The 14319-nt window shown below is 38.0% G+C and overlaps 1 protein-coding gene across 1 annotated transcript in view; it reads right to left on the bottom strand.

Moving 5' to 3' along the window:
* LOC121100676 (zinc finger protein 570-like) overlaps nucleotides 1–8158 on the bottom strand; it is an 84854-nt gene extending 76696 nt beyond the window's left edge. The window contains exons 1-4 of the mRNA XM_040621957.1: nucleotides 8105–8158; nucleotides 7187–7368; nucleotides 2277–2403; nucleotides 1850–1945 (exon numbers count right to left, since the gene is read on the bottom strand). Coding sequence (XP_040477891.1) covers nucleotides 1850–1945; nucleotides 2277–2403; nucleotides 7187–7291 — 328 coding nt within the window. The 5' untranslated portion in view covers nucleotides 7292–7368; nucleotides 8105–8158. The remainder of the gene's footprint in view (nucleotides 1–1849; nucleotides 1946–2276; nucleotides 2404–7186; nucleotides 7369–8104) is intronic.
* Between the last annotated feature and the right edge of the window lie 6161 nt (nucleotides 8159–14319).

Genomic DNA, 14319 nt, shown 5'->3' with positions numbered 1-14319 from the left:
AACTTTATTCAGATGGCCAAAAAGCAAACAAATTTAAGGCATAAGCTAGGTGTAGGGACTTGCCCTAACAGATACTACATCTTATGAGGACTTTATATATGTAGTTATAGATATATATATATAAGTACCTTATTTATGTAAGTTTTTATAAGTATTTTATATATAGGTATTTTATATATAAGTGTTTAAGTATTTTGTATATATAAAGTATTTTTATAAAAGCATTATATATATAGTATTTAATTAAGACAGTGTGGTACCAGCATAAGGAAACAGAGATCAACAACATGGAACAGAGCTCAAATCAGATGCACAAATATACTATAACCTGATAGATTAAGATATAACATTCTGAACAATGAGCAAAGAGAGCTCATTTCTTCAATGAGTCTAGGAAATTTGGTTTTCCATAAGGCACAGAAATTAAATTTTTACGTCAATCTCAAAAATCAATTCCAATTGGATTATAGCCCCTAAATTTGAAAGGAAAATCTTTAGAAAACAATTTAAGAATATCCATGACTTTATAATAGAAAAAGTTTTCTCAAAACAAAATGTCAAAATCAAAAATATAAACTATGAACATATGTATAAGGGACAGTCTTCCCAGAATGAGCAAAACACTTGAGCAGGTGCTTCACAAAAAAAGGAAATCCAAATGGCCATTATAAATACAAAAAGATGTCCAACTTATTTTGTAATCAAGGAAATTCAGATAGCACATATAAGGAGATAATACTTCACATCTATCAAGTTGGCAAAAAATTTTTAAACTTGTCAATTTGAGTGTAGAGCAATGAGTACTCTCATACACAGATATTAGAAATGTAATTAATACAACTTTGGAAAATAAATAGCATTATCTGTAAAAATTGCTGCTCTATTCTCTATATAAACTCCAGCATAAGATTGCACTAACAGGTTCACAGCAGTTAACATTTATAATAGCACAAAACAGAAACAACTCAAATGACCTTCAAAAAGATAAATTGTGGTTTACATGTGTGGAATATGTTATATTTCAGCAAATGAAAAATAACTACTAAAATTAATGTGAATCAGAATTTCAGTAATTTTTTTCCTTTTTTTTAGAGAGAGAAAGAGTGGGGTGAGGGGAGATACAGAGGGAAAGGGAGAGAGAGAATCTCAAGCAGGCTCCCTCCCAGTGCAGAGCCCAACTTGGGGTTTAATCTCATGACCCTGAAATCATGACCTGAGCTAAAATCAAGAGTCAGATGCTTAACTTGACGAGCTACCAGGCACCCTTCAGGAATATAATTTTGAGTTGAAAAGAGTCAGGATTACACACACATATATTTTCATGTGTAAAGTTGAAAATATGCAAATATAATATTTTGTTTAAGGGTATATGGCACAACTATTAAGAAAAGTCAAGGAAAGAAAAGAAAAATTGTAGAATACTGGTTTCCCCAGTAAGGGGTGGGAATGGGCCACGGGATGGTGTATCATTAGGCGGGGGCCCTCAAAGGCCTATAATGGCATTGACAATTTTCTATTTCCTTTTTTTTTTAAAAGTAATCTCTATACCCAACATGGGGCATGCTCTACCAACTGAGCCAGCCAGGCACCCAAATAATTTTCTATTTCTTAAGCTAAGAAGTAGGTACATGGGTTCTGTTTTATTATTATTTAAACTATATATATAAGCTATCTACCTATATATGCTATCTATCTATATATATATGTATATATGCTATACTAGTGTGTGTGTGTGTGTGTATAGTGTGTATATGTGTATATATATATATATATATATATATATATATATGCTAATATACATTCATGTGTGTGTGATTTATTTATGCCTGCCTATTTCCTCTTCACTCACCTGAGCACAAGCCTTTTGCCAGCTCTCTCTTCACCATCCAGGGCTCTTTCCCTTGTTCCAACAATAATATCACACTTGGCTTAGAAAAGCAAAGTCCTGCATGTATGAAAAGAAACAATTTGGTCATGCTGAGGATATCCCAGAACTCGTTACCAATCCTCTGATCCACAGGGAAGAGGGAGTTTACAGTAAGCCAGAGATAAATGTGTAAAGGACGTGTATTCAAAATACAGGAAAGCTGAAGCTGCCAACACAGATCAATAACAGACCCGTCCACTGGCAACTTTACAAATATTAAACCATTACTTTGGCACAGCAACAGACATTCGGCCAAGCACCAAGGAAGCCATCCAAAGATTCACAATGGTGGTATCAAAGAGGCCCTTATGAGTAGAAGCTCAATTTTACAAGGACAAGATATTCTCACCTAGGGACACCAAGATCCTATAGTTCTCCAACATCACATTACTGTACAGATGCCTTTGGGAAGAATTTAGACAGTCCCACTCCTCTTGGGAGAAATCAACAGCCACATCTCTGAAGGTTACCAACTCCTGAAATGAAATACATAAATGAATGAAATAATTTCATCTCTTACCATATTCACCTTGTTCTGCCCTAGACATACTGGGCTCTCCCTGATATTACACCCTCAAATCAAAGATGTCAAGCATGTTCCCCCTCAGGCCTTTTGTACTTCTCAGATCATTCTGTATAAAAATAGCAAGCTCTTACTCCTGTTCCCTATTTTCCTAACCCTCCTTTATTGTTTGCCATGACAATTATTTTGTTATTGTCTGCTCCCAACCTCCACTAAAATGTGAAGTCCGTGAGGGTACAGTACGTTTTTGCTCTGCTCGTTGCTATATCCCTAGTTTTGGACAGTATTTGGCACACATGAGGCATTCAAATATTTGCTGAATAAACTGAATTAATGAATGAATGGTTTGAAAAGTTCAAGAAACTATGAGAGGATTAAAAATGAGACTAGAAAGTGCTGGGGTGCCTGGGTGGCACAGTCAATTAAGTGTCCCACTATTGGTTTCTGGTCAGGTTGTGATCTCAGGGTCCTGAGATCAAGCTCCGTGTCAGGCTCCATGCTCAGCGCGTAGTCTGTGTGGATTTTCTCTCTCCCTCTGCCCCTCCCCCTGCGCGTGCTCTCTTTCTCCCTCAAATAAATAAATAAATAAATCTTTAAAAAAAAAAAATGAGACCAGAAAGTGCTTGCTATATCTCTGAAAATTGTGCTAGACCAAGGAGAGCAAATCATTAATTCTATTAAAATTCAAATATTTTAATCCAGAGCACTTAAAATTTTGTATAAAGAAATGGGTGTTCTGCTCAGAATACTGCTTCTGCCCATAGGGGCTAGGCAAAGTTCTTAAAAACTTGGATATGCTGTGATTTAGCTGGATTCTAGCTTCCTGTGTGTGTGTGTGTGTGTGTGTGTGTGTGTGTGTGTCTAATTTTTAGAAGAGATGAAACTGTCAAGGCAATAAAACATTTATTGGGCATTTGATACAATTTTGTCATAGTTAAACTGTCTCTACAGAATATAAATTATTAAAGTATTTTACAGGGGTGCCTGGGTGGCTCAGTTGCTTAAGTATCTGCTTTTGGCTCAGGTCATGATGCCAGGGTCCTGGGATTGAGCCCTGCATTGGGTGCCCTGCTCAGCGGGGAGCCTGTTTCTCCCTCTCCTCCCCACTCATGGTCTCTCTTGCTATCTCTGTCGCTATCTCTGTCTCTCTCTCAAATAAATAAATACAATCTTTTAAAAAATTCTTTATTTCTTTCAAAGTTATTTTTAAAAAAGTGTTTTACAATACTCAGTAACTTTTTTCTTATTTATATTATATGAAGTTGTGAGTTTCTTCGTCTCTGCCCTACCAATAAAATCCCTTATATGTTGCAGACATGTTCCTGTTAAGAGTTTGGTTCATATGCCTTATATGCATCCAAAAATGTTTTCCTTACCTTATATAAATATATGTAAAAATGTATAAATATTTTTTATATATAACATACATGTTTTCAATGATTCTTTTAGTGAAAGTTAATGAAAAGAATGACAATGTCAATATAGTGAGCTTAGATTACTTTAAAATATTTGACCTCTAACAAATGATCTCTTAAAATATCTGACCTCTCTCTATATACATACAGTGGAATATTTAGCCATAAAAAAGAATGAAATCTTGCCATTTGCAACAATATGATGGAGCAAAAGAGTATAATTTTAAGCAAAATAAGCCAGTCAGAGAAAGATAAATACCATATGATTTCACTCATATGTGGAATTTAAGAAACAAAGCAAACAAACAAAGGGGGAAAAAAGAGAGATAAACCAAAAAGCAGACTCTTAACTATGGAGAACAAACAGATGGTTACCAGAGGGGAGGTGGGGGGACAGATAAGCGAAATAGGCGAAGGGGATTCGGAATGCGCTTGTCTTGATGAGCACCAAGTAACATATAGAACCATGACATCACTATATTGTACACCTGAAAACTCATATAGCACTGTAAGTTAACTACCCTGGAGTTTAAAAAAAGTTAAAAATAAAAAAATGTTGATCCCTAACCAAATACTTGCTTTCAAAATCCATTCATAATTATAATTAAACCAGTATGAAGAAAGTCAACAGTTTCTTCACCTTTCTGCACACATAGAAACATGGCTCCCAGCTGAGGGGACTGACTACTTCCCCTGAAGCCCTGTCATGTGGTGACTGCCTTATTTCCCACATTCCTTGTACCACAGCTCCTGGAGGTAAGGCAGGTGATCTCTTTGCTCCTTACATTTGTTTCTAGACCATCACTCCCTCCCACCTCCCTAAAAGACACCTAGTTTTAAATCTCATGAAATCAGACACTATCATCCCTCCCTGTTTTAGTTCTCGACCAGTTCCTGGTAGATACCAATACTCTGTCATTCCTTGAACACTTCAGAGCCCTGGCTCACTGTCACTCTCTCCAACACTACTCCAATCATATATAATTTGGGGTCATTTCAATATCCATATAAATAATCCTCCCAAAAACCAGGCCTCCCAGTTCTGTGCCCCTTCTCTCCTCCAGCAGTCTTGTCCTCCACACTTCAATGGTCATTCACTCCCAATGCCATGCCCCAGACTTTGTCATTACCAGTAAGTATCAAACCCTCCCTAATCTCAACTCTCCCACTCTGACTTCTACCTCCTATATTCCAACTTTTGCCCTCTGGTACCCCAATTAGGATAATTCTTTGACCCCACTAGAACCTACAAATCACTGACTTACCACATTTTCACTGTTTCTCAATCCCACATCCCCTCACTTCCTAGCACAACCATTTGTTACGATCACCCCCATGGATATAACCCTCAACTTCCCTGCCCTTACCCATCTGGTTAAACCACTGCCATCTCTCAGCATGCTCTATTTCTGTACCCTGAACAGCTTTACTTTGCTGGAGTAAAATCACACCAATCATGCTAACTGGTCTCACTTTAAATTCATGACACTAACCTCAAGAGGGCCAAAATGCCTATATGATACATTTCTCTGTCCATTCATGTCCCCACTCTCCTAAATAACCATTCCATACTTTCAATCTCCCCTCAAATCTTCAATACTTTTTTCTTCATCCTTACTAATGATCTTGCTTTCTGTTTCACTCAAAAAACAAAAGCCATTCTAGAATTTCCACAAACTCCCACAACATCTACACATCTATCTGCATTGTCCCAACATATTCTAACTTGCTCCTATTGCTAGTCTATACGAACAGCCACTTTCCTAGCAAAGGCCAACCCCTCCACTTGTCCACTAGACCTCAGGTCCTCTTCCCACTCAAGCAGTGCCCCAGCAATCCCCTCTTTGCTTCTCTTCATCTTCAAATTTCCCTTTCTACTGAAACTTAAACATCAGAATCCAAGCTATAAACCCATCTTGAAAAAATCCTGTTGACCACACTTCAGTTACCACCCTTTCTCTTATTCCCTTATAGCTAAACTATTTGAAAGAGTTCTCTATACCTTCTACTTTTTCTGTTCCTGCCATGAACAATCATATAATATGACATGTGTAACAGAATCACTTTGACTGCTCTGTTGAGAATAGACTAAAAGAGAGGAAGGGTGGAAGTAGACAGAAAAGTTAGAAGAGCATAGCAATAACCTAGGTGAGAGATGACAGTTCAGACAAGAACGGAAACAGTGTGGTAGTAAAAGTGGTGAACTTCTGGATATATTTTGAATGTAGACAAACAACTTCAGGATGGAAGACTTTTAGCTTGAGCGCCTGAGATAGGGAAGTATGTAAAAGTTTCCTAGTTGGTTTCCCTCTTTCTATCCTTTTCCCATTCAGTTTATTCTCAATAGCAGCCAGAGTGATTCTATTAAATGAGAATTAGATCATGTCATTTCTATGCCCCCAAACTTCCAATGGCTTGTTTCACTAATTTTGAGACATTTGAGTTTGAGGTATCATTATAAAACCAAATGAAGATGCTAAGTAGCTAGCTGGATATACAAGTCTGGATTTCAGGAAAGAGGTCTGGATTATATATAATTTGGTGGTTGTTGGCATATAGATGGCATTTAAAGCCATGAGACAGAATGAGATTACCAAAGGAGTGAGTGTAGGTGGAGAAGAGGACCAAAGACTAAGCCTTCTTACTTAACAGGTGCTTAATAAAAATTTGTTGAGGGAATGAATGTTTTGGCAGAGACTATAATGAAGAAGTTAGTCTGTATCTTGGGGAACAGCATTCCAGGCAGAGGGAACAGTAAGTGCAAGGCTATGAGTTAAGAATGTACTCAGCTCAATAAAAATAAAAAATAAAAAGAATGTACTCAGCTCACCACAAGGAAGTTAGTGTGGCTAGAACTGAGTGAGTGAGTTACAAACAGAGTGATTAGCTGAGCTCAGAAGGATAGTCAGGGACCAGATTATGTATGGCCGTGTAGGCTAAGGCAAGGACTTGAGCATTTATCCTGAATGAGGTGAGAATCAACTGCTGGAGGGTTTTTTTTTTTTTTTTAAAGATTTTGTTTATTTATTCGACAGAGATAGAGACAGCCAGCGAGAGAGGGAACACAAGCAGGGGGAGTGGGAGAGGAAGAAGCAGGCTCATAGCGGAGGAGCCTGACGTGGGGCTCGATCCCATAACGCCGGGATCACGCCCTGAGCCGAAGGCAGACTCTTAACCGCTGTGCCACCCAGGCGCCCCGCTGGAGGGTTTTAATAAGTGACATGATTAGTTACCCAGAAAAGTTCCAGCAAAAGCAAAGTTAATATCTGCTTGGTTTAAAGAGCAGGAAAATATTTCAGGAAACAGAAAACACCAACTCACCTGGTACATGGCTTTAAGAAGTCCAACAGCCATTCTTTCCTCCTCTTGGCTCTTCTCTTGGGAAATGGCAGCGTCCTTAGAGGACTGCGAAGGGGACGAGAACATGAAAAACTAGGGCTTCCTTGCAGCATCCAGAATCACCAGCCTAGAATTTTTCAGCTTCTATTTCCTCCTGTTGCACCCTTCCTTCCAATAGAGAGAAACCATACTGGAGACCTAGAAATTTGTTTGCATGCAATTTAACCCATGTCTAAATCACTTCCTAATTTATAAGTTTAGCAATAGATTTTCAAGATTTTTACAAATAAAGACTCCAAGGAATGTAATCATTTACATAAAGACACACAACTAATGAATAACAGTACCCAGATCAAACAAAGGTCTTCCCGACTCCAGTCTTTCTCCTCTCCAATAGACCAGTGGATCTGAAACTTGGTGGCACAGTGGCATCACCTGGGTAGCTTCAAAAGATATTGGTGGCACACAGTCTCACTCAGTCCCCCCACATACTCATTCCTATAAACTACAGTGCCAACCACCGTCTTACAAACAACAATCAGCAGCCATGGGTATGGGCAGTCTCACACCGTCATGCTCTTCCACGGCTCCAAGTCTCAAACGCTAGCGTATCACAACAGACGTTTACACTCACACAACCCCAGTCACAAAGAGGCCATGGGTACTGGAACAACGGGGGACACAATACCCTCCGATCTCCAATCACAATCTCACACTCTGCAGCACCAACCATCGACTCGTTAGCACCCACAGTCACAGATACGACGTGCACAACAGGCACATCGGATGACAGTCTCACACTGTATGACAACCAACCACCATCTCGCACCTGGAGTCACACCGGGGGCCCGGGAACCGAGTCCGAGAGATGCACGGACCACTCCTCGGTCCATTCCCTACCTGCAGAAGTGAACTGCGGAAAGATCCCGTCCCCGCCCCGAAGGCTAGAGCAATCTCTATTCCGGCCCACCTCCTGCCCTAAGAGTCTGATGGGAACCCACCCCCGCGAGCCCGGAAAGAAGCGACTGGGCCTCCGGAGGACACAAAGGGGCCGCCGGCTCAGTGCTCGCAGGGGCCACTGGGAAATGTAGTCCGGACCAGAAAAAGCGGCGCTGCAGAGTCCGACTGCACTGGCCCTGCGCAGACGGGGTTTGGTAACACCGCCCCCTCCGCCCCGGGCATCTCACGCCGGCCTGTTCCTGGCCCTACAGAGGGAACCCAGATCTCACCTCGGAGTCTGGGTCCGCCAAAGGAACTGGGTCGAGCGTCAAGTAGACGGACCGGGATTGAAGTGCGCAGGCACAAGTGCTTGGTTCACCTCCCATTGCAACGCGGCGGAGAACTTAGAGGCGCCGAGTAGCCCCTCGGGGTGCGGTTCGTGTGTGGGCGTCCACACAAACGGGGTGAGGAGCGAGCGCCTACAATTGAGTTAGGGTATCCGAAAAAAGTATGTAGGACGGGGACAGCAGAGAGTAGAGCGCGCAGGTGCACTATACTTCCACCCAGTCCCGCCTTCCTTAGGGCGTTTTTGGTTCGGGAGTGGGTTACCTTGAAGATCGGAGGTGAGAGTGCCACCCTTTGCATAAGGATCTTGTATTTGTGATTTGGTAAAATGGATCTTCTGCTGGGTATCTTCAAAGTTCCCTTATTCTGTCTTTCAGATACAAATGTCACATCCCCAAAAAGGCCTTCCCTGATCGCACCTCTCTGACCGCCTTAATCTGTTCTATACTCCCTTAAAACAATAGTTTATATTTTAAGTTTTTATTTATTGTCTCCCCACAAGTTGTCACATGACTGTAATTTTGTGAGTTGGTGCATGACCCTTTGCTTCTGTCATTGTGTGTGTTTCTGTGTAAAACTCTTGAGTGTCAGGGTGGGAATGCTCGTTTTCTGTGACCATGTGTAAGATTGTGTGACTGTGTGACATTTGTGATGTTACCTGTAAGAATGTGTTATAATAGAAAGGGACTGACTGGTGGAGAGGAGAGTAGGAATGTAACAGGATAGTGTGCGTGACAGGTCCTGAGCATTAGTCTAATGGATATGGATTGTGTGTGAAATTTTTCCCTGTGGTATCTAATTAGAAAGCACCTACTGTGTGCCGGATGCTCTTCAAGGTGCTGGGATAGACACAGACAAAATAAACTTTAAAAAATAGCTTATAGAATACTACTGAGCAGAAGGACAACCTCAAGATGCTAAATCTATGTATAATTGAATAACAAATAGAAATCTGTATCTACAGAAGGGAATGAAGAGCATTAGAGATGATAACTACAGGTAAATATGTAAGACTTTTTTATTAATTAAATCTCACCAAAAGATAAATTACTGCTTAAACAAAAACAATGTAGCTTTGGATATGTATGCAAATTATATTATAACAATAGTACAAAGGCCAGAAGAGAAATAAATGGAAATAAACTATCCTAAGGTTCCTACATTCTTTTTCTTTAAGATTTTGTTTATTTATTCATCTGAGAGAGAGAGAGAGCACTCACACGAGCAGGGGGGAGGAACAGAGGGAAAGGGACAAGCAGACCCCATGCTGTATGCAGAGCCCAACATGGGGCTCGATCTCAGAACCCTCACAGATCATGACCTGAGCCAAAATCAAGAGTCCGATGCTTCACCGGCTGAGCCATCCAGGTACCCCTAAGGTTCCTATATTCTGTGTGAAGTAATATAGTATCACTTGAACAAACACCATAATAAGTGAAAGATGTACACTGTAAGCCTTACAGCAACCACTAACCTAACAAAACAAAAAGTTATAGCTAATAATCCAACAAGGGAGATACAATGGAATCAAATTATCATAAATCACTCAATCCAAAAGAAGTCAGAAGGAGAAGGGAACAAAAAACAAATGGGAAACAAATTGAAAGATGGAAGGTTTATATCAATAATCAGACTAAATATAATTTATCTGAACATCCAATTAAGAGGAACAGAGTTTCAGATGGCATAAAAAAGCATGACTCAACCATATGCTGCCTATGAGAAGTTAAATATAACTCTACCAATAGTAAGAAGTACAAGGATGGAAAAAGATACACGCATGCTAATGCTGTGTAGAGAAAGCTGGAATGACCTTGGATTACATAATGGATTCTTAGATATGACAACAAAAGCTCAAGCAACCAAATAAAAAAAATAGATATATTGGACTTCGTCAAAATTAAAATATTGACAAGAAAGGACATTATCAAAGGACATTATCGAGAAAGTGAAAAGACAGCCTACAGAATGGGTAAAAATATTTGTAAATCATGTATTTGACAAGGGTTTAATATCAGAATAAAAGAACTCCTAAAGCTTCTAAAGCTCAACAAGACAACCCAATTAAAAGATGAGCATAACACTTGAATATATAATTCTCTAAAGAAGATAAAAATGGCCAATAAACACATACAAAGATGCTCAATATTATTAGTTAAGCAAAGGCAAAACTGAGATACCACTTTATACCTACTAGGATCAGTATTATCAAAATAACAAATGTTGATGAGGACATGTAGAACTTGAAACCTTTGTACAATGAAGGTGAGAATATAAAACGGTGTAGCTTCTTATAGAAAAGAGTTTGGCAATTCTTCAAAAGCTTAGCATAGATTTACCATATGACCCAGCAATTCCACTCCCAGAGAAATTGAAAGCAGGGACTTGAACAGACACTTGTATTCCAGTGTTCATTATGACATTATTCAAAATAGCCAAAAGGTGGAAGCAACCCGTGTCCATCAACAGATGAATGGATAAACCAAATGTGGTATGTACATAAAATGGAATGCTATTCAGCCATAAAAAGGAATAAAGTTCTGATAACATGCTACTACATGGATGAACCTTGAAACAATTATGCAAAGTGAAATATATCATACATAAAAGGACAAATATATTCTGCTTATATGAAATATTTGGATTAGGCAAATTCATAGAGGAATAAAGTAGAGGTTACCAGGAGCCGTGGGGAGCGAGGAATTGAGAGTTGAATGCTTAGTATGCTTAGTGATTACAGTTTCCATTTCAAGTGATAAAAATTTTGGAAATAGACAATGTTGGTGATTATACAACATTGTAAATGCACTTAATTGTACACTTAAAAATTGTTAAAATGGCAAATAATTTGTTATACATTTTATAGTAATATAAAATTGAATAATGTAACATACCAAAAATTGAATTGTACACTTTAAATGAATGAATTGTATGACATGTGAGTTATATCTCAATAAAGCTGTTAAAAAAAACTGGAGTAGCTATATTAATACCTACAAAGTAGATTTCAGAACAAAAAAATACAGGGATAAAGAAGATCATTCCATAATAATGAAGGTCAGTTCATCAAGAGAAAATAACAATCAAAAATGTTTATGCACCTAACAATAGTTTCAAAATACATGAAACAACAACTGATTAAACTGGAAGAAAGAGAAAAATCCACAATGGTAAGTCAGGGATTCCAATACTACTCTCAGTAATTGCTAGAACAAATAGACCGGAAATAAGCTAAAATAGAGAAGATTTGAAAAACACTTGTCATTTGAGCTAACTGATATTTACAGAAAACTCCAACCAACAACAGCAAAAAAAAAAAAAAAAAAAAAAAAAAAAAAACTCATTTTTTTCAAGTGCACATGGAGCATTTACAAAGATAGAACACATTCTGGAACACAAAACAAACCCCTTTCCAAAATGAAACTGAATTAGAAATCAATAGCTGAGGGGTGCCTGGGTGGTTCAGTCGGTTAAGCGTCAGCCTTCGGCTCAGGTCATGATCTGACCTGGGATCTGGCCCCATTGTGGACTCTTTGCTCCTTCTGCCCCTCTCCCCTGCTCATGCTCTCACTGGCTCTCTCTGTCTCTCTCAAATGAATAAATAAAAAATATTTTTTTAAAAAAAGAGATCAATAGCTAAAAAATATGTGGTTAATTCTCTAATATTTGGAATTAATGGATTAAAGAAGAAATCAAAAAGAAATTAGAAAGTATTTTGACCCAAAAGAAAATGAAAACATAAAAATTATGGGATGCCACTGAAGCAGTATTCAGGGGGAAATTTATAGAATTAAATACTATATTAGCAAAGAAGAAATCAAAGTCTCAAATCTCTGACTTCATTTTTCACTTTAACATACTAGAAAAGAAGAGCAAATTAAAAATAATATAGGTAAAAAACAAAAAAAATAACAAAGATCAGAGCAGAAATCAATGAAACACAAAACTGAAAAATAAAGATAAATCAATGGAACTAAAAGGTAATTCTTTGAGATTAATAAATGTGATAAAACTAGCCAGATTGATCAGGAAAGACAAATAACGAACTATGCATACCAGGAATGAGAGAGGTGACATCACTACAGATTCTACAAATATTAAAAGGACAACATAGTATATCATAGCAACTTTAATCCAATAAACAACTTAGATGAAATAGAAAGATTTCTTGACAGACACAAACTATTAAACCTTACTAAAGAAAGTGGTTAACCTGAATAGCCCTATATCTATTTAAATAAATTGCATTTGTAATTAAAAACCTTCCTACAAAAACAAACAAAAAAACAAACAAACAAAAATACAGTCCCAGATAGCTTCGCTGGTAAATTTTATTACACATGTCTATTTAATTTTTATTTCTAGTAAACATTTAAATTCTCTTAAGTATTTAGGAAAAAAATTATAATTCTATAAATAGTCTTTCAGGATACCAAAAAGAAGGAAAATCTTCTCAACTCACTCCAGGAGTTATCTAGACAAAAATATTACCCCCCTCCCCCAAACTACAGACCAACATCCCTCATAAACCTATTAATAAAACTTTAGCAAATCCAACAATTTAATATTGAATCCAACAATAAATAAAAATGATAATGCAAAATGGCCAGGTGGTGTCTATCTCAGGAACCCAAGATTGGTTTAAGATTTGAAGCCCAGTGTAATTCACCATATTAATCAACTAAAAGAGAAAATCAATATTACCATCTCAATAGCTGCAGGAAAAATATTTGGCAAAGATCAACATCCATTCTTACTACACTCATCAGAAAAAGAAAAAACCTTCCTAATTAAATGAAAGCCATCTACATGGCAAAGATATCCTCACTTCTATTCAATCTTGTATTGAAAGTTTTTGCCAATGAAATCAGGAAAAGAAACAGCATACAAATTTGATAATGTAATGGAGTCTAATTCTATTTTTTGATGTTTGACTGCTCACAGCTCTAAAAAAAAACCCACAAGTTTTTTTTTTTGTTGTTGTTTTTTTTTTAAACAAGACACTTGACACAAAGGGAAAACTATCCAGGATTCATTTCTTTTAGAGTAATTTATCCTAACTTAAAGACAGATTACCTTACATGTAACAGATATGTACAAAGAAGTTATAAAATTATCCTTGGTTTAACAATGATAAATGAAAAACATTTAAATTATCAAATCAAACAAGGTATACAAGGATTTTTGTTGTTCTGTTTTTGTTAAAGAGAGCAAAATAACTTACAGAATATAAAGATAAAAGCTGCAGAGTATACTACTAATGCAAAGGGGGTATTTTCACAGAACCAGTATTTTTCCCCATCCCATCTCCACTTGATGTTAATCAAAACATACCACCAGCCATTTAGTTGTTTTTTTTTTTAAGCGATATGCTCATGCACATACATCAGTTACTTTATGTACAATAAAGGAATAGGGAATGATGAGGGAACGGAAGGCAAGCTGAAGACAAAGCAGAAGCTGACACCCTGCACCCCCCCCCCCCCACCACGGGATGTATGCAACATTCCTCAGGCACTCCTGGCTGCCCTAAAGGACAAAGAAATAGTCCTTACTACCTACAGCCCATTGACAAGTCCTTGAAACAGGCATGGTGACATTCCTGTAGGAACTCAGCTGCCTCGATGTTAATACTTTGCTAAGGGCAAAAGGCAGTCCTAGCCTGACCCCCTCCCCTCCACCAAGATCCCCTAAGTCTACTTTAACATATAAAAATTCCTTTGGAAACTTCCTTTATCTCTAACCCCCCAAGAGACATATTGGCAATCATCCCCCAAGCATATGGCCCACCGATATACATCTGAAGGGTCTCATGACTCAGGTTTTATTAG

The sequence above is a fragment of the Ursus maritimus genome, unplaced genomic scaffold, assembly GCF_017311325.1.
Source record: "Ursus maritimus isolate PB19 unplaced genomic scaffold, ASM1731132v1 scaffold_5, whole genome shotgun sequence".
NCBI classification, from domain to species: Eukaryota; Metazoa; Chordata; class Mammalia; order Carnivora; family Ursidae; genus Ursus; species Ursus maritimus.
Note: the sequence above shows the minus strand (reverse complement) of the source record. Positions and strands in the feature narration are given on the sequence as shown.